We start from the raw sequence: 21,590 nt of genomic DNA on the forward strand, positions 1-21,590 counted from the left end.
CGTTGTACAAATGTAATATGAGTGCACACGTCAAGATGAAAACATTTATTATTAATAAAAAGGGACAGCCACATCATTTGTTGCCTTTCACATATGTTATAGGTCTTCGCACTACCGGCTGCCCTGGTTGGGGATGAGGGGAAATTGCCTGCTAAAAGAACTGTAACACACCCCACAAGTTTACAGATATGCTTCATTAAAGAAAAAACACTCAAAAATGTGGAAGAAATTACTGTGCTCTTTATTTCTTAGCACCACATTTAATTTGGTAAATAACAACAACAACTTATCCATTTCAGTTTGATATCCTTGAAAGGAAATGGAATCGTTATCCCTGTTGCTAGGTCCGCGGATTTAGTAGCACTGATGAAGCAGTGGCATTGGGTCAACATGGGCAGGGCCAAAGGGGCGGTTGCCCTTGCGCAAAATTCTTAGGGGCACGGGGCATTCTTAGGGGTCCAAAATGTTAAAAGATACTTCCTTTGCCCAAGGCGCTGGCAACCAACGCTACGCCGCTGAGCACAGGTACTCACTGATCAGGGATGCCAAAAAGCTGACCTCTTTGGTAGCAAGATTTAAGGAATGCCTTACTACATCTTCCAGCAATGAAAGCTGTAAGGAGATCCCCCTGGGAAGGGAAAGAGTAATCCTGCAATTATGTAAAAAGATAAATTAGTTGTTGCATTAGGCCCTTTGCTTCCCAGGAGGCAAACATGCAAAACCTTTCTTCAACGGCTTCATCCCAGATTCAATTCCAGAAAAATAACGTGCAGCGACTAGTTGAAGAATGAAGGATATTAAAAATTATCAGCTGAAAGAGAAAAGCTGCATATTGCATAATGGTCTGTCCACAGGATCCTCATGACATGATGCTGAGGTACAGTGATGTACTCCACGCTCACAATTCATGGCCCGGCGGGCATTTTGTTCTCTGTCCCTCTACCGCTACCATTTTGGGCACTATCTTTATACTCAAGAGTCCAGTTTCAGGGGGATCTTGAAACTCATCCCCTCAATCTGGCACCTTGGGAGGATTTCTTCCAATAGAATTGCGATCAAGGGTTGGTTTGAAACAGATGGCAGGCGAGACACATCCAGGTACTTCAGATTTCTGTAGGGTGAAAAGAATAGAAACAAATGGCTAAAAAAAATTGTCTTTGCAAGGCCACTGTACACACAATTCATTCTACCACGACCAATACAGATTAATCTTGGTATGTACACGGTCAGAAAATATAGTGACGATAACTACACAACATAAACGATCATGTGGTCATCCTGGCATGGATAATACAGCATCTTTTACGATACAGAGGCACTGGCGATGGATTAGGCATACATTTTTGACCAGGTGCAATCTGGGGTCTGACTTCCTAAGACGTTCCCACATTCAGACATTCCTGCCGGTAACAATTTAAACCATGCTAAACTCAAAAATAAGGAACTAAAAAGATCATGTTGCGATTCAGATGAATCCCTACAACAGGCAGATTGAAAACATGCCCTTATGATCAAAACACTTTTTTTGCAAGATGCAGGTCATTAAAAAACAAAGACATTTCTACATTTGCTATTGCCCTCTAAATAATCTTGCCACTTTAAGAACTCAGTCCCTTACTTTTACACGTGGAAAGGCACGGGCAAGTTTATTTCATATCAATTGACAAAATGTAACACAAATTCAATGCACTGAAGTGAATAAAATGGGTCCTAAAATTGAAGCTTTTACAAGACAAAGCAGACCACGAGTTCCTTCTGCTCATTCCCAGCCACAGGCTCCTAATAGTGAATCAAGGACAGACCCCTTAGTCATTTGTAACGAGACAGAAGGAAGCAGTACCATTCCTATCCAGGAAACTTTAATACGCTTTATTACATTTAATAGTTTGTGATAAAGCCTGAGCTCTAATGATAACGTTTCAATCCTTCTTTGTGGACTTCTGCAGGTCTAATTTCTTTCATTGTTTCGGAGGTCATGGTTGTGTGCAATGGAGTTGTAAAATATTACTCTATATTTACTTATATTTATATATGCTACTCTAAATACTTTTGCAATTTAGCGGACAGTGATTGAGCAGGAAACTAGATATCACAATTTGCAGAATTTGGCGAACCAAGCCCAGAAGCAAACACCCTAGTTTACAAAAGAAAAATGCACTTGATTTGAATAGCTGCAGAGTAAAGAAAACGTTACTTATCTGCAATCAGGACCACTGAATCTATGCCTCAGGGAAGGATCAAATTGTGCAGCTCGGCTGACTAAATTATGCGGCACGGGTAGGCAATTATCTGGCACAATGTTGCACATTTTGTGATAGCTTTAATTCATTATTCCATCATTTTTACACATAGTAACACTGTCAGGGGAAATATTTCACCCCGTTCGAAGCAGTTTAACCCCCAGATAAAGCAATAAGCAAATGAATGATGACCAGTCAGCCATGGGCCTTCCACTGCATCAAGCCGTGTCGCCACGTCTTCATTAACTTTTGATCTGTTTACGCTAAAACATTTTTTTTGTTAAAATCTGGTGAAAATGCAGCACATGTTGGATTACGTGGCAAATCAATAATTGTGCAGAAAACGGTGCAGCATAAGAATCGCTTGATGCCAGTGACCCTGCCAGTAATGCTCAAATGCAGCTTGTAATTCTGTACATCATATCCTGTACTCTCCTGACATCTAGTGTTGGGTTGAGACTATGACAAGTTTTTTCTATGACAGCTTGCGGTTTAGCGTGCGTTATATAAGTGACTTGATAGTCCTCATAACGCACAATGCACTGGGACCCAGACTACCATAGATTAGTTTACATTCATTGCACCCCCATCTGAAAGTAGTTATGTACAACTGCCTGGAAATTATAATGTAATAATGAATAAACTCAAAAAATAAGAAACAGTGCCTTTTGTTAGACTTCCCTGTTTTCGAGGCCTGAGGGCGCATGTACGTCGACAGCACTAAAAGCTTCAAACCAAATGTTACAAATCAGTAACGTTTTCCGTTTGCAGCCTCAGTTGCTATAGATCACGTACTGTACACAGATTGTGAAGCAGTGTCACCGCCCTTCAAAGAAAGTGGTCTGCAAGGAGATTAAGAGGAAAATAGTGAATTTATCAAACCCACGATTAGACATTATATGATAATAAGCCCTGGGATTTTAGATCAACCCTTTTGGTTTTTTATTAATAATTTGCATCATCGCTTTCTTTGAATCCGATTTAGATTTAATTGTATTTATTGGTGTCTGTCCGTTCCCAAGGGTTTCTCTAAGTTATGGACCCTAAAGACTTGTTCCTGTGATGATTTTTCTGCCCAGATTTGCTGCACTTTATGTTCTTCTGCGGTTTTTATAGTGATTTACGGTCTAAATATATGTTAACTCTTTAAAAAAAAATGCTATTTTGCACAAGTAAGACCTATATCTGCAAATGCTGTCATCACCCCTGATATGTTATGGGGTTGCAAGTTTTTTAGCAGGGGCTGTACGCAGAAGAAAAACCTTTGATTAGCCATAGAAATGGGTTGGATTTTGCAGTCCTGAAGGAAGAAATGCTTTTAAACTTGTATGATGATCTATTATAACTTAGTATTGATTGTGTATAATATTCATTTTCATCAAGGTTTTTGCTGATATGTATAGGTTTTATCAAGATACACTAAATACATATAAGGGCTAAGTAACTTTCAAAATAACTGTACATGTAAAGTAGCTCTGCTCTTTTCATCATTTTGTATTTGTACTGTATTTCTGGGTTACTCTTTGTGCAAATGTACTTTTATGGCCATAATGCGGCCGAATAAAGTTTTATTGATGATGAGTTTCAGAGTCAGCTTTGGAAAGGGTTTAAAGGACTGTTTGTCCAACCTAAGATTCTTTTTTAGCATGAATCTCTACACAAAACTGTTTTTTATCACCGCATAGTTTCTCAGCAGATGTCCAAAAAAAGTAATGGTTGCACTTTTCTTACACGAGTTGAGCAGGACTATCAAGTGTACATTCGAATATAACCGAGTTGGATGTAGCAACAAATCCGCCTGGCTACCTCTGCCTAGAAATTGGATGATCCAAAATATGATTGTGTGAATGCAATAGAAAGTTTCTATAACATTGTGTACTTTTTACACAGTACATAAGATAAGAGCCCTTCAGGTGTATAAGAAGTGGAGGGCTGTGAAGAAAGAGGGAAGCTCCATGGATTAGTTCACATGAAAAGGCGTGAACAGTTTTGACAAAAGTTTGCATGCACCCTTAAAACGAATCTGCCCTTATATACTTGGAAGTAAAGCGCCTGGGCTGATACACTTACAGTTCACTAATGCATTTTAAAGTGATTGCCAATAAGAGATCCACCTTCAACTAAAGAAACGTGAAGTGAGATTGAATGCACCGGATCAAGGCATGGTCCGATAAGGCATGTATGCACCACATTTAAGTCCTAATTTTTTTCCAGAACTGTTCTAGGGGGAATTATTTATTTTAGGTTCTCCATGGAGGCTTTAACGATTGGGGGTTTTAAAGTGGACTAGAGTTGCCCATTTTGCAAGTAGTTGCTATTGCAGCTAGATGGGCTTGCATGGAAGCATAGGCAGGACCTGTTTTTAGCAGATGCAAGAGGTACTGGACAACCGTTTGAGATGTCTGCAGAGGATCTGATTGTGCCTTAGCAGAGTACAGCACAAATTTTTTTACATTTAGCTATATAGCTTACTCTTGTTATTAGTCCTCTAGCCTCCTTAAGCACTGTCATAGATTATTCTTAAAGATGGAAGTACCCGAACTCGAACACCTAGGGAGGCAAATAGCCAAACTGAGTAACGGTGGGTAAGGATGCAAGTTCATATATTTCTTTTCAGACAACAGATCCTTTCTTTACTGATAGGCGGTGATGTGGTTGACATCTCCAGTAGAGATAAGTACAACAGAAGTTTTGCCCAGGTGGGAGCAATCAGGATTACTTCCATGGGTGCCTACCTCACTTTGAGTACATCATAAGGAACCCTCGACGTGGGGGGACAAATTATGCAAATTCCAAATAACCAATCTATTCACAGCACATTCCCTGGAAATTGGGCTCTGTAAACCTGGAGGTTTATACTTGAAATGTTTGCATACTGTTCCTTATTTATGGAAGTACAGACTTTCTACCGCGTTATTGTTTTCGCACTTGTGGGCCTCCTCAAGGTTCCTACTGAGGTGGTCTATAAAGGTGCTCTTTTGTCTGAGTCGCTAGCAGGGGGATTGTATGACTATTGGCCTAACCCCAAATGCTTTGTCCAATCAGAGAGCTGTATGGCGAGTGTTCCTCCGAGTTCCCTATGTACAACATTGCGGTCACGCTCTCTGTGTAAATGATCATGGCCTTGTTGTACAATACCACTGGAAGACTGGTAACATCACCTGTTTTGCTTTCAATTTTAACACATATTGTGTTCCTCCCTGTCCTGCAGGTTCCATTACACTTTTGATGATCAGGTGTGCTATGTGTGCCCCCACTATGTGAACAAGGCATCAGTGTTGACTGTTGCCTGTAATAGGTGTGCTGGACAAGTCCATGGTAGTTTGCCCTAAACATTTGCCCCTATCAACACTAGCTTCTCCAAATATCCAAGTATATTTTGCCCATATTGTTGTGCTAGACACTAATGCAAAGCGCACATGTGCAAAAGTGCATTTGGAAATGCAATTTTATTACATTCCTCACAGTCAGAGGATGCAACATTTGGTAAAGCGGACAGAAACAGCTGTTGAAATGCAGATACTCAAGTCATATATATTTTTGCTACCGCAGAATTGAGTGGGTCTCCATAAAGTTCTGGGTTCGAGTTGAAGTGCGAATTTTTCACATTTATTGTGAACCCCTGTCTGAGGAGCATGTGAATTACCCGTCGGGTATAGTCAAGACATCTGCTGTTTGCTCCCCTTGATTAGCTCGTCACTCTGGTAAGTACACACAAGTATCATTTGGCGTCATATGTGCTACCACCACTGCAGACATATAGTGAACACTCTCAGTGCGGACAGCACTCCAGATGGAATAACCCTGAATTGATTTTTTCCACTTATCGAAAACCTTAGATATTCTCGATAAGCCAGAAGCATGAGGGTGTGAAAATAGGCGTCCTTCAGGTCCAACGTGCACATGAAGTTTCCAAACTGGAGGAGAAGGATGACATCTTACAATGTGGTAATTTTGAAGGTAATAGTGTTTTACATAGTGGTTCAAATGTCAGAAATCTAGTATTGGTCCGAGTGTACCATTCTGTTTGGGGATTAGGAGGTACATTGACTACACTCAATGTCCCCTTTCTTCCATCGATACTTCTTCTGTCTCTACCATAAGAAGAAGGACTTCAGATTTAGTCCAAGGCATGGCAGATGGTGTGGATTGGTTATGTAATGCATTACAAGTGGAATCTTAACCCACAATTATCTGAGTTTATGTAGCCTGCCACTCAAGTGGGAAAATCCCAAGTATTTGCTTGAACAGTGGGGGGCCTCAAGAGTGAAGTCACTACTAGTTTGCGAATATATCATTACAAGAATGCGAAGTTTGGGGGACATGAAGCAAAATTCTCAGTTTACCAGACAAATTTTAAGAAACGGTGTGAGATTACTGATAATAGGAAATCTCTAAATATTTTAGCAGAGAGAAGAGTGCTTTATACATGCTTTTTAGGGCTCGCCTGCTGTGCACATGTGCACAGCTGGAAGCTCTATAGGGGCTTATCCAGTGTTTAACCACCACTGGCGATTCCACTGGCGATTCCTTTGAGTGCATGTGCTTTTTAGGTCATTGCGCTTGCGCAAGCCCTAAAAAGCGCGTGCACAATGCCACCAGCCGCCTGCCTGCCTGCCTCGCATTACCACATCAAAGGCAGCCCTCCCAGCGCATTTGTCACCACCTAATTATTCACGGCCGCCCGGCCGTACTTTCAGTTTCACGGCCGGAGGCCGTGTCTCCTTTTAAAACCTGTTTAACTTGTTTTGCTTGTTGTTATTCCAGCCAGCGTGTCACGGTGCCTCCTGTGTTTCCTTGTCCCCGATGCCTTTCCCTCTGTGCGCTTGGGTCCATTAATCCTATGCTTCCGGAAGCATCTGCCTATTTGTAATTGTGCCCTACACCTTAAAGCAGTCGCCGTCCTTCGTCCCTCCGCTGCTTGGGTCCCATGATCTCAGGTCGCCTTTCCTCTTTGTCCTTTTGTTTCCTTCTGCCTATGCAGACTGGCTCCCCTGCCCCACCCTCTGCTCCGATTGTTCCTATGCTGCTTCGCACCTGTGGACCCCACTTTACTTCCTGGTCTTTATAGCGCCTACTCTCCATGCTCCATGACCGCCATTCTCTGTTCCCCTCTGCTATGCTCCCTGGCTCATGTTTTTTTTTTTCTACTTATGTGCCTTATTCTTCTGGTCCGTGTACCCTTTGGACCCCCTGACGCTTTTACCCAAGTAGCACTACGTCACTTTTTGTCACAATTATCCATATTCTGTTTGCTTTTGAAGCCCTATAGCGCCTGGTCCTTGCCCCAAACCATTTTTCCCGCCGTGTGTCGCACTGTGCGCCCCCGAGGATGTCTGCACAGTGGCCGTCCTGGAGTGCCACTCTCTGCACACAGTGGCCTCATTAGCGCCTCGGAACTGGAGCCCCTCGTAGGGTTCGTTAGCAGCTCTGGTGCCCGTGCACACGGGCCCGGTAATTAGAGTGCCCCCGCCCCCGGGATTTCAACTGCACAGTGCACGGCTAATTGTATTCTGCCTGCAGCCACGCAGGCCTATTATAGATGCACAGCTCCCGCGAAGCCTGTATTTTGGGGAAACATGTTTGGTACATCAGGCTCCAAGTCTGAAAATGTGAGCATCCTTTATTTTGAGATATGGCCACAGCGTAGTGCAGAGCAGATGTGGCCATCGTCACTGCAAAGGTACACCAGTGCCCTCATTGCGAAGTATGCTCACATTTCGTTAACATGTGTTTACAGTGAATTGTGAAACTCATTGGAAGCTATGGCACACATCTCCCGCGCTGATCCGGCATCACATACCAGAGAAGGCCTTGCAGTGATCTGTGCGAACTCCATGAGTAGAACATGCTTCATTTAATTACACTGCGGTTTTGGCCGAATATGTGATGCAATGTGAGGCCTGGCACTAGCAGAAACGGCAGGCTGGTCACCCATGCCACAGCCCTTAAAGGGCAATCTCAGAAGCGGGCCTAGAAATGTATGAGGCAGGACAAATAGAATGATAGCAATGAAACTGCTGTAACTTTCAAGGAAGTGACATCATCTTTTGGCAATGTTCCATGAAACATCGCAAGGAATGTAGAACATTCTGGCTTAGTGTATTTTTCCACCAACTAATCTCACACACACACAAATACACATGCTCTCTCTCCCCTCATTTTGGGATTTAAACAAAGAAATAGTTTGGCCTGTTTTTTTGCAGTTTTATGTAAAGCAAATTCGACCCGAAGGTATTCGAGCGCTTCACACAAGCACCAGTTACATGACACAAGGACACATCCTTTTGTTTGAGGCTCGGGCAGTTTAGTGATTTGCCCACAATCAGATGATGATGAGCCGACGCCGAAACTCGAACAGGGTCTCCCAGTTCCAAATTCGGTAGATCTGGCCTTTAACCAATGCTCACATCCTTGCCCCTTGTTCCCTTAATTGTCACAGAACTGTTTGTACGACTTTAAATAGTTTCACTCTCGATTTGCTTTTTATTTGTGTATTTGGAAACGAGATTTGCTCATAGGTTACTCCGGATAATGTGGCTTTTTCTAAGAATGTATTTTCATCTTTCTACAGAACTATCAATTGAGGAATTTGAGCGTGTGAAAGAGTGTAATTAACTCTGCCACACACACACATAACCAAACACACACACACAACCACAAACACACAACCCCACACACACAACCCCCCCACACACAAACCCGCATGCACACACACACACACAACGTCCCCATACACACACAACCCCAGACACACACAATCCCACACAACTCCACTCACACACACAACCCCCCCCACACACACAACCCCACACACACACAACTCCACACACAACCCCCCCCACACACACACCCCCACACACACAACCCCACCAAACACACAAACCCCCACATGCACAACCCCACACACACACCCCCACACACACAGACACAACCCCACACACAACCCCCCCACACACAACCCCATACACAACCCCCCCACAACCCCATACACAACCCCCCCACACACACAACACCCCCACACACACAAACCCCCCAAACACAACCCCACACACAAACCCCCCCACACACACAACCCCAGACACACACACAACCCCACACAACTCTACACACACACACACACAACCCCACACACAACCCCCCACACACACAACGCCCCACACACACACCCCCACACACACAACACCACACACACACCCCCCACACATACAACCACACACACACAAACCACACACACAAACCACACACACACAACCACAAGCACACACACAAGCAAGCACACAACCACACTCAACCACACAACCACACACACAACCCCACACAAAACCCCACAACCACACACACAACCCCAAACACTACACACACACAACCCCAAACACACCACACACACAACCACACACACAACCACACACAACCACAACCACACACACATCTATCTATCTATCTATCTATCTATCTATCGCCCTCACTCTATCTATCGCCCTCACTCTATCTTATCTATCCATCTACCTATCTATCTATCGCCCTCACCCTATCTATCGTCCTCACTCTATCTGTCTATCTATCTGTCTATCTATCTATCTCCCTCATTTTATCTTTCTATCTGTCTATCTATCTATCTATCTATCTATCTATCTCTCTATCTCTCTATCTCTCTATCTCTCTATCTCTCTATCTACCGCCCTCACTCTATCTGTCTATCGCCCTCACTCTATCTATCTATCTGTCTATCACCCTCTATCTATCTGTCTATCGCCCTCTATCTATCTATCTATCTATCTATCTATCTATCTATCGCCCTCACTCTATCTAGCTAGCTATCACCCTCACTCTATCTATCTATCTATCCATCTATCTATCTATCTATCTATCACCCTCACTCTATCTATCGCCCTCGCTCTATCTATCTATCGATTTATCTATCGCTATCTATCTATCTATCGCCCTCACTCTATCTATCTATTTATCTATCACCCTCACTCTATCTATCTATCGCCCTCACTCTCTATCTATGTATCTATAGCCCTCACTATCTATCTATCGCCCTTACTCTATCTCTCTATCTATCTGTCGCCCTCACTCTAGCTATCTATTGCCCTCACTCTATCTATCGCTCTTACTCTATCTCACTAGCTATCTATCTATCGCCTCACTATATCTATCTATCGCCCTCACTCTATTTATCTATCTATCTATCGCCCTCACTCTATCGCCCTCACTCACTCTATCTGTCTATCTATCGCACTCACTCTATCTATCGCCATCACTCTATCTATCGATCGCCCTCACTCTATTTATCTGTATATCTATCTATCGCCCTCACTCTATCTATCGCATCACCACAGAATCACTCAGCACCACCACAGCATCACTCAGGGGCACCACAACATCACTATGCGTTACCTCAGCATCACTCGTTGCCACCACAACATCACTCAGCGCCACCGCAGCATCAATCTGTGCAACCATTCAACAACAACTAGTTCAAATATGTTCTCTCAATGTTTCAAGCTTTATTACAAATGTCACAAAAAGATGTTAATATTTCACTTCTGTTCTTGGATTTTCGTCACAATAAAATACACTGAACATAATCTTCACAAAAGTTATTTACAAAAGTTTAAGCTATTGCCATTATATATTACAATAACTTTTATTTAAGAATAAAATAAAATAAAAGCCATTGTTATTTGTAATATCATTACATCTAAGTCACGTAAATACAACACATATTGCATTACAAATGCTATAGGTGTCACATTTGCGAAAGTTAAAACTATTGGCATTGTACATGACAAAGCTATTAATTTTGCTATTTTCAAAACCAACACATAAATAAAAAATGTGTCATTTACAATACCAATAGCTCAAACTTTACTAATGCGAGACCTATTGCATTGCAAATGCTTGTTATATCATGCCTTAGTATTTGATATGGTTAATTTTAGACTGCTTTGGGGGAATTTTACTTTCCAGCTGCAAAATTTTAAGGTCTAACCAACACCTTCACCAGAAAAAATGGGAACATGTGAAAGCGGGAAATTGCACCAGTGTGACCAGAAGAACCGCAACTAACCGTGGATTGAAATAGGGTTGCATGGTGGTCCTGCTTTGGTTTATTTTATACACCGCTGACATGGAGGGCTCGAACAGGCAATAAAACACACTGACAAAATCGGGAGGCGAGCATGTTTCAGTGCTTCTTAGTGCGGTCAATACAGTCATCTTGGTTGCAGCCCAGTTTGGTCTGCAAAGGGTCTTGTGATACTCTGAACAACTGTAATAAAGGGATTATGGGGGTATGGAAGGATAGAAGGGAGGGTCCTGAAATCCACACGTATGCATTGAAATTAATATCCTCTCTATTACAGCATTCTTTGAGAAGGCTCTTCCTGAACTTGTCCAGCCCCTTTGTGTTCCCCATAGTAACCACTCTTTACACCAAGTCCATTCACACAGTTACATATGGAGCTAATGGTTTTAGAGACAAACTGAACCAGGAGCTAGAAAAGGGTGTGAGTAAATGTCTTAGGCAGAACCATTTCTTACTGAGCTCTACTCCTCCCTTACAAAACAAGATTAGAGTTCAGCTCAGTCAATATGTTATATTTCAGATGTGCAAGTCATTAACTATTGCGGTTGACTAAGAGGAGCTACATTGGATATGCTAAAGCCTCTACTATGAGAAGAATTAACTCCAAAATTTGGGCCAAACCTTTACAGGGTAAAAAATTTAAACCTAATGTTAAACCACATTGAGAAAACAGAACTATGAAAACAACAGGCAGCATATACATTTTGCTTTTAGGAAAACATAAAAAATGTAGCAAATGTAAATAAACCTAATTTACAGGAGACACATACATGGCTTTGAAGCTGAAGACATACTTGGTAGATCATGTAAAACAAAACTTAGAACAAAATGTATGCAATTTAAATTGCTGTTCGTTCTGATAACTGACGTAAGAGCGAGGTGGCAAAAGTAAGCGAGATTCGCCTGTAGGTGTTGCAAACTTTGTGGACACAAACATTTTAGCAGAGGACAAATTAACAGCCATTCTTCAAAGGCACCTCCTCAAAATAATATGCAGAAATCAGCCACAGTTTCCAATAAAAAAAACTAGAAGGCTTATTGCTCGTCTGGGAAATAGTTGTTTTTCAGAACTTGTCAAACTTAAGATGTCGAAGACAAAGTTGAGTTTGTGTGTACAGCGTAGGGGGTGGGGGGACATCTATGCCTCATCTGCCTTCAAATTTGAAAACTAAGCATGTGCTATGATGGTATGCACTGAGATGGTGTGAAGCACAAAGCCTTCATTCAGAATGTTTGATATGTGAGCATTTCAATTCTTACTGCATGCCCTCAACCCTTATAATTTTCTTTCTGCAACTTATGAAGACTCCGCGAACAGATAGAGGTCTATGAAGCTTGTCCTTTTTTTCAAGCAAGTCTACTCAACACTGCGTTTGGAGAGTAGGGGGGTGGCCCATATGGAAGATAATCTGCATCAATCCTAGGGAGCAAGCATGCCATTTTACCACAAAGACTAAGAAATAAGACACCAGACCATTAGTAATGTCCACCGCACTACAAACCGATGATGTACCACCACCGTCTCCCCGCTCCCACCTAAAGGATCAAAGGCAATCATATTAAAGATATACTGACTCTAAATGGTGTAGCGTGGCAAGGCCTCTCTCGGTCACTCGTGGGCAGCCGGAAAGGTGCAGCTCCTCCAGTGTGTCTTTGAACACATGGAGCCGGCTCAGACAAAAGTCGTCCACGTTGGGACAGTTACTCAGGTTCAGATATTTCAGCTCTCCCAGGGGCACTAGAGAAAGGAGAGAGAAACAGGAAGTTGGTGCAGCAGACTTATCGCGGCTACTCTTCAATCCATTTAAATCATGACCACTGAATCAGAATACTTGACGGTCAGAAGAGATGCATTTTGCTTTATAGAAAAGGCACAGAGCAATTTAAACACAACAATTATTCAGCACCTAATTAGAGAGCACTTAATCTGGAATATCCAGCAGAATGTTCTGCAGAGAAACGTTATCAGTGAGAAATCCAAATGGATGTAACCATTGTGTTGGGGAATTTGTGCATGCAAGGGCTTTTTGAGGTTGTAAAAGAACATTTTCAAGAGGATGATAATGATGAGCTTTGTAATAATGTGGCATACTGTACATAAGCAGACTACTAGTTTGAGGCAGACTATGTAGCATGCGCTTCATCTTTAGGAATCATTTGGTATTCGATAACTAAGGTATTGCTTTACTGCTGTCTATCAGTTCTTATGAGCATCGATTAACATTCAAACTACTTCGCTTTTCTTTCACAGAGCAATATTTAAAAGAAAACATTATCTAGACACACTGTGGTTCTTATGACTGACTCGTCAATGATGATATAAAGTTCTTAAAATGCATCTGCAGCTTATACTTCGAATATGTGATGTAACCCCTCTGTCACTCATTTTTAGGTCAAGCCTGGGCAGCGGATGCGCTGCTCTGCAATGCATGCTGTATTCAGGTATGGACTTGAAGCTGTGCCCACTCTCTGATCATATTTTTCATTGGCCTCTGATCATATTTTTCATTGGCTTGTGTCATTGTCCTTTGTAAATTCTGGCTCTTCATAGGTCAATAGGCGTAGTAATCCCTCCTTAGTACCGCCTTGTTTCATCTTGTAACCTCCCATAAGGACTGGCTGCCTTACATGTGTTGTTACTCAGTAGGCTTTAATTATAGCCTCTGAGCATTACTTTGTTCAAATTGTTTTCACCTCTATCCTAACGTTTTTTTTTTATGACTCGCCATGGCACGGATGCCACAGGGCGGCCATGCCTTTGGTTTATTTGGGGTGCCGAACACAGACGCATTTTTATTTTTTTTACTTTTTTGTTGTTATCAAGTGCCCCATGCTGAGCTTGCATGCTAAGAGGCCGCGCCCCTTTCTTTAGATGAGCCGCGTGGGGTGTTTGGAAACAACAAATATTTGCAATGCAATAGGTCTTGTATTTGCGAGAATTTAAACTACTGGCATTTACAATGCCAATAGCGCAAGCTTTTGTAAATGCAAAACCGATTGCTTTGCAAATGCTTGTTTGCTGCATCAATTTGTTAAAATAGGGTACTTGATAGGGGTGTGGCCTTGGCTAACATGGTGACAAACGCTAGATAGATAGCTTTGACTTGAGCACCACCTTTCAGGCCCTAATCCCATGCCATTGTGCCTCCAAACCGGCTATAAGTGTCAGCGGGTGGATAGTCTCAACATGAATGGCGGCAAAGAATAGAATAAATATAGCCAAGTGCGCCAGAACCACAAGTCCCAAGATAGCAGCCTCTCTCTGAACAGTAAGAGGTGGTGGTGGAGCTCAGCTGACAATGAGACTGAATGAACAAAGTATCATTTATACAGCGATACTGGATCCCCAGAGGACACCAGGCTCCCGAAGTCTTTTTCACACACAGAGGGACTACACAAAGCAAAAATAACAGACAAATAAACGTTTTTAGTTTCTAATTGAAGGCCGAATGATTAGAAATGTCTCTCAGATTCAAGAGAAAGAAATGCCATGGATGAGGAGATAGATAGGAGAAGGATTCCGCCCCCCAATCCACATCCCCCAACTCCCCAATCTGCTCTTCAGGGAACTTATGGATGATCAAAAGGTTCTGTGAGCCATTGCGATGTTGACAGGAAGGAAGGTGCCTCCAAAATCTCTTCCTAACATACACTGGACCTTCATCATTAACAACCTTACCAGTCAAGCAAAGAGCTTTAAACATAATCTGCTTCTACACCGAAGCCAGTGTAAGAATTTCACGCTAGAATTGAATGGCACGTGATTGAAGATAATAGGAATCAGGCATCAAATACAAATTGTAAGGTATTTTGCAAGGACTAAATAAATAGAAGTACCGTAGTCAAGACAGGATGCTACATGTGTTTGCTCTATAGTTTTATGTGGTTAAGCAGAGGTCAGTGCTGAATTTGTTTTGAAGCAGCCAAAGTATGAAAATTGTGTGGAAGCGGTAGCTACCTGATTAATTTGAGAAGCTAAAGAGAGATGATTATCAAAAAAGATACTCTGATTGCTTGCTGAACATTCTGGTGTTGGTGACTAGAGATTGCGATCTACTGGCTTGGAACACCAGAAGCCGGTAATGTCTAACCTACACTGTTGATCACTTCTGGTTCCTGGGCAGCCCTCTAGACCTGCCATAACCGCCTACTTTGAGGTCACGCTTCCTGCTGTTCCATGGCAGCAGGGGTGAGAAACAGTTAAGTGTGCAGTTAATGAGGCGGATCCCAGGAAGCAGACACAGAAAACTTGTGCTCAATCACTGCTGTAGCAGGATCGATGATCTACATCAATACTATCCAATAATATGGTTCTGTGGTGGAACAATAGAGGGAATTGCTTATTAGGGTGTCCAAGGCACCATTTAAATATTGTGTTAAGTTTCAATAAAGAATATGTCTAGAGCAGAAAGATTACTAAGGCAGTGCAACAAATGGTCCACTCAAGGACTTTCTGGAGCCAATTCCCAATGTTGTTAATGGTGTGACTTTCTTTATCCAAAATGGTAATTTCTCCCAGGTTACTCTAAATTTTTCGAGTCATCCCCATGTGCATGCTGGGGAGCTTCTTCTTAAGGAAGGGGATAAAACCCCAACTTCATTTTATGGAATGGAGGAGTGTTAAGGTAACACTACAAAAGGTGGTATAGCCATACTCTGATGAGGACTGGAAGGCCCACGTTTTCGTTCTATCCACAACCTCTGGAAATGGTCACATGAATGATGAGACTAGGCTCGGGAGGCATGAAACAACTTTTCATTCCAGTATTGTCATTAAGTAGCTTTTGTAACTAATCACGTCTGGTGTGCATGATTCAGAGAATGTGGAGAAATTAATGCCGATCTCAAGTAGACAGGCTGATATACATAGCAGGATGCTAGATACAACATAACCCTGCCTCACAGCAGCATACTACAAACCTCAAAGCTCGGGTGAACAGCATGGTAACATTAAAATAAGCATTGGCATAGCCAAAAGGTCTTGCTTTTGGGACCTTATAAGTATTTAGTTATGCAGAACAATATCCTTGGTGCAACAACATCAACTGTTGCATGGCTACACACTTATAAGGTCCCAAAGGCGAGACATATTGCCTATGCCAATGCTTGTTTTTATTGCCGATTTGAAAAGCTGGAAGCCACTTAGATTCTTAGATTGCTAAATTATAAAAAGGAAGATATTTTAAGTGTGCAACGCTTTTCATGTAGTGAAGCGTCTGTCAGAAAATGGCAGCTTGTTTGGGCATAGTAGAAAATGACAGTTGCTGGGTCCTCAGAATTTATTTTAAAATGATATCATTGCATTTGAAGGACCACAATGGGTAGGCTTGCAGCGGAGTAGGGTTGAAGTGGAATCAAGGGAGGAGGGGTGTTTGAGTGAGGGTTTAGCAGCACATGAGAGAGAGTAAGGAAACATATGATCCAGGGGCTCCTCACTATGTGAGGAAATGCTATACTGTGTGTATAGCTTGCACTCCTGTCAAGTGCGGTCACAGTTTTTGTGTGAAGGAGGTTCATCGCTGCTGCCTTTGCTGTATCGCTTATGCCTATAGGCAGGCCCAATGGAATTATGCGATTTTGATGCAGTGGCGATTTTCGCATTATTACAGATTTACCTCATTTGCCACTAAGTCCAGCATCTGCTGCACAATCTTAAGATTTTACCCCCCCCAAAAATGTAGTTTTTAGCTCAAACGGTTCAAAGGTTACTAAAAACGCAGTGACCGGTGTGGCCGTGCAGTGGAAAGCCCTGTGCAAAGTTTTACTGGCCACCTTTCTGTTGCTTATTGCTATATTTGTGTGTTAAACTTGTACTAAAGAGGTGCAACTAATGCCCAGAAAGTGTTAACAAGTTTAAAATTGACAATGAATGAAGTAATACTATCACAAAATGTGCGAATAATTTTCCTTTTCTTGCTGCATAATTTACTCAACCTTGCCGCATAATTTGGCTTTCCACTGCCGCATAATTCCAGTGGCCCTGCCTATAGGTGAAGCTTGCACCTCTAATGACTAGGTCTTATTTTCTGTGTGAGCGGAGCTTGCGAAGTTCACTGGAAAGTGATTGTTTTCTCGCCTCTGTGTCCTTAATAGAATCTAAAATTCTTGCAGCACATGCTAGAAAATGTTCTATGCACAGAAGTGTTCAGACGAAGGAGAGCCTCCCCACCTCTGCCTGCAGTGCGCATTGCGGCCAGCCATTCAGTTCAACGTAACCCCTCATTTACAGGTGCACTAGCTACAGATGCAGTGGGTACCAGAAAGCATGGCATTCACTCGTTAATGTCACTCTTAATTCACATTCACGGAAGTGCCTCGCGCTGCGCAAAGATTAATGAAAGTTAGGAGTGAGGTTGAAGGAGTCCCATCACGCAAGAATGCCTTTTTGTATCCAAACTACACAGACATACTCCAAACAGAAGCCACACCCCCACCAGCGGCAAGTGCCATGCAGAGAAGGTGGAATGAAGCTGTCACACTGAGGTCACATAAGGTCAGCCTGCTGTGGTATCGGCCCATGGAGGTTTGCTTTGCTTACTCTACTCCATTCGCAAACCAGGATCTTCTTGATAAAAAATGCCAATGAGCCAACGCAATACCTGTGCAGCCCGCTGACTAACATGTAAGATTGCTGTGCCCTGTTGAATGTAGTGGTTTAAGAGTCATTTTCAACGTCCCTTCTTTTCACAAGGCATGCTTACATTCCTTCATACACACACAAGTACCGAAAGTGACACGAGAAACCCCTGCTGCAGGTCCTAATGCGTTCAGCCTAATAGTACCATCAAAAACATGGCCAATGAAAGCCGATATGTTCTACAGATTTATTTTTTTTAAAGCTGTGAATCAAATAAGTCTACTGAAATGCAAAAAAATGAGTTTCATTTTTCCAACAATACACGTTTGGAAATACTGATATAATGAAATGTTCACAACTCGTAGGGTATGTATTGGTCTCTTTTTTCGGACTGAAAGTTCGTGAGAAGACAAAAAGTTGGAGCGAATGGGGTGGGTGGTGGGAGCGGTCCCCCTTCCTCTGCCCTGTTCTCACCCCAGCAAAAGGGAATGTCAGGAATTCATCACTAATTGTCAGACTGTTCCCTTCACGTGACCAGCACACAGCAAGACTCATTCGAGTCAAGCAAGGTGGAAAGCCTGGACACTCAAAGGGTTCAACAGTGGGATTTTCAGCAGGGCGAGCGCGGACAGTTGCACTGTCATGCTATGGCTGCCCCACCTTAGAGGAATATATCATTGTGGGTAGTCAGACCTGCGTTACCCAGTTACGTCGAATCAATCCGTGCTAGGTTGAGATGGGTTAACGCAGAGTGCCCTAACCTTTCAGCTGAGGTCATCAAAATAAAAGATAGACAACAGGTTCAAGCTACAAACAACTAGGTCCCAGTGTTTAGGTGAAGGCTGTGCGAGGGCAATTAATGTAAGTTTGATGAACATGAAAGAGAACGGGATTTCCTAAATCAATTATGCATTCAACTCAAAATGCACTTCATACTGAAAGTGCGCACTCGATAAGGACGGTGTGGGCAATTTCGAAACACAACTGGTCGCTGTAAGGGGGGGAGAATTCAGGGTGTGACAATGTTTTACTGTAACCAATGAAAAGATTGCCAAGTTATAAACCTGTGCAACTGCATTAAAGAAAACTTGAGCTGTAATACTTGTATCATCAAACTAACACCATTAGTCTCTCGCAGCTAATTTCCCAGTCTCTTTCCACTAAGGAGACTGAGGCGAGAGACTTGCTGACAGCTTGAAAAGCAGCCAGTCGGTTGCACAAGCACAACCCAGGAAGTCAGAAAGCGGACGTACAGGTCCTCCCCAAACAGGAAGCCGAAACGTACTAGCTGAAGAAAGAAAAAGAAAATAAAAAAATAATGTTGTTATTGAGGGTAAACACGCACTGAGGCTTAATCTCCACATGCGCTCTAAGCATTTGGTGTTTGGCCCTGCTGACGTCAAAAGCAGACCTGGCAGGAGCCAAAAGACGTGTGGCCGAGTGGTGCTAATGTCCTGAGAAAAACACGATGGCGGCTGCGTGCGTGCACGCTCGGTGAACGCAAGCGCTTGGTCAGCCAATAGCACTTTGAAAACTCACCTACAAAATGTCTCGCAGAGCAGCGCATGCGCTGACTCAGCGAGACCTAAAAAGACCTGTAAACTGTAAAAGATGGCCAGTTAATAACTCAAAAAAAGTTTTTGACCAGTTATGGAGGAAAGGTATTCCTCCAATTTGGGACCTTGATGCAGATGCACCTCGGGCATGTGAGGACTGTTTTTTTAAATCCACGAAAGACATAAAATTATCATGGTTCTACAATTGTTGGCGGCAAACACGTTAATGCATTGTTGCCATGGCCCAATCCAACTCCAGGACAGAGGTTCTCAAGGTACAGATGAAATTAAGGTCGAACTCAAAGGACAACTATTTCATATCAAAACATCAGGAGCTTGTGGCATACCAAATCGTGACCTGTAAGATAAGGTCTCATATTAATACAATACAAATGTGTAATGAAAGCATGTTACCCCCACAGCCATTCAGAAAATGAAAGGGCTTGCTCTTCAACTTAAACCCATGTGCTTAATACATGAGCAAATTATTGTCACATTAGTAGGAATGTATAGTAGTAGTATCTTGCTTTTGGTGCATTACTGTGAAGCATTTATCAGATTTTTTCGAAAAAGGAAATTCATTAAATTGCTAAAATTATGTCTTTTGGAAGTGCTGCCAATTATGATGTACAAAGGGGATGATGGACGGAGCATTTGAGCAAATCAGACACTCCCCCCAGTCAACTGATCTGGGTTTAATGCATCAACATTCTTTAGCTCACTCCACCACCCCAGTTCTGACATGGCCATATGCAAATCAGTCTGACCCTGTGCCTCATGGGAACAGTCCAGCCCGAACTGCCAAACCAGGTCTTCCCTGGACCGGAAACAAGCATCCTGGGACCGGTTTCGGGTTCATAAACCTCATCAGCCAGGCTATCTTGAATCCAGTGGCAGAATAAGTAAGGACCCACGTCTGGGCATACCCTGCCAACTAGGGCGAACAAAGTGATACCAAAGGGGATGATGGACGGAGCGTTTGAGCAAATCAAACACTCACCCCCAGTCAACTGATCTGGGTTTAATCCATCAACATTCTTTAGCTCACTTGCATATGGCCATGTCTGAACTGGGGTGGCGGAGTGAGCTAAAGAATGATGATAGATTAAACCCAGATCAGTTGACTGGGGGTGAGTTCTTGCAATGTTCAACACTCCGTCAATCATCCCCTTTGGTTTTGCTTTGTTCGCCCTAAGTTGGCAGGGTATGCCCATACGTGGGTCCCTTGCTCACTTTGCCACTGGATTCAAGCTAGCCTGGCTGATGACGGCTGATTAGCCAGAAACCGGTCCCAGGATGCTTGTTTCCGGTCCAGGGAAGACATGGCTTGGCAGTTCGGGCTGGACTGGCCCTATGAGGTACAAGGTCAGACTGATTTGCATATGGTCATGTCTGAACTGGGGTGGCGGAGTGAGTTAAGAATGATGATGGATTAAACCCAGATCAGTTAACTGGGGTGAGTGCTTGTAAATGTTCAACACTCCGTCCATCATCCCCTTTGGTTTTGCTTATTTATGATGAACAAGCATTGGCATAGTCAACAGGCCTGGCTTTAAAATGACAAGAAAAGCAAACACTGGAAAGAAAAAATGTATTTCTATGCAATAGTGCATTAAAAGTAAGACTTTGAGGCTTTGCAAAAACTATATAGTAGCAGTGGGGTGGAGGGATGATAATATGAACAGTGTTAATGGTGGTGGTGTAGTATTGATTGTGCTATATACAGTAGTATTTGTGGGGTTGTGGTGTCACTGGTGGTACGATCACTGGAGTATTGGCAGTGGCGTGGTATTGATGGTGATGTGACATTGTTAGTGTGGAACTGATGTTGGTATTGGTGATTTTGGTGGTGTTATGGTATTCTAGTGATGGAATTAATGGGTTTACTATTGGTGTGGCAGTGGTGGTGAAGAAAAATTTTAATATCATTAGTGGTGCCATTACTGGTGGTATTGTAGTGGTGTATTGGTGGTGAGGTGGCATTGATGATGGTAGTTTACTACTTGTGGTGGTATGGTTAGTGATATTGGAGGTGTAGTGGCGGTATTGTTGGAGTGTTACTGCTATTTGTAGTGGTGCTGCCGACAGTGATGTGTATTGCATGTTTGAGAAAGTATTTAATG

At 42.7% G+C, this 21,590-nt stretch overlaps 1 protein-coding gene across 1 annotated transcript in view; it reads right to left on the reverse strand.

The window, feature by feature from the left end:
* Positions 1-220: 220 nt before the first annotated feature.
* Positions 221-21,590, reverse strand: part of LOC144783052 (distal membrane-arm assembly complex protein 2-like) — a 103,525-nt gene continuing 82,155 nt past the window's right edge. The window contains exons 5-6 of the mRNA XM_078662225.1: positions 12,910-13,072; positions 221-1,111 (exon numbers count right to left, since the gene is read on the reverse strand). Of these exons, the coding sequence (XP_078518351.1) occupies positions 973-1,111; positions 12,910-13,072 (302 nt within the window). The 3' untranslated portion in view covers positions 221-972. The remainder of the gene's footprint in view (positions 1,112-12,909; positions 13,073-21,590) is intronic.

Source organism: Lissotriton helveticus, chromosome 9, assembly GCF_964261635.1.
Source record: "Lissotriton helveticus chromosome 9, aLisHel1.1, whole genome shotgun sequence".
In the NCBI taxonomy this organism is placed as follows: domain Eukaryota; kingdom Metazoa; phylum Chordata; class Amphibia; order Caudata; family Salamandridae; genus Lissotriton; species Lissotriton helveticus.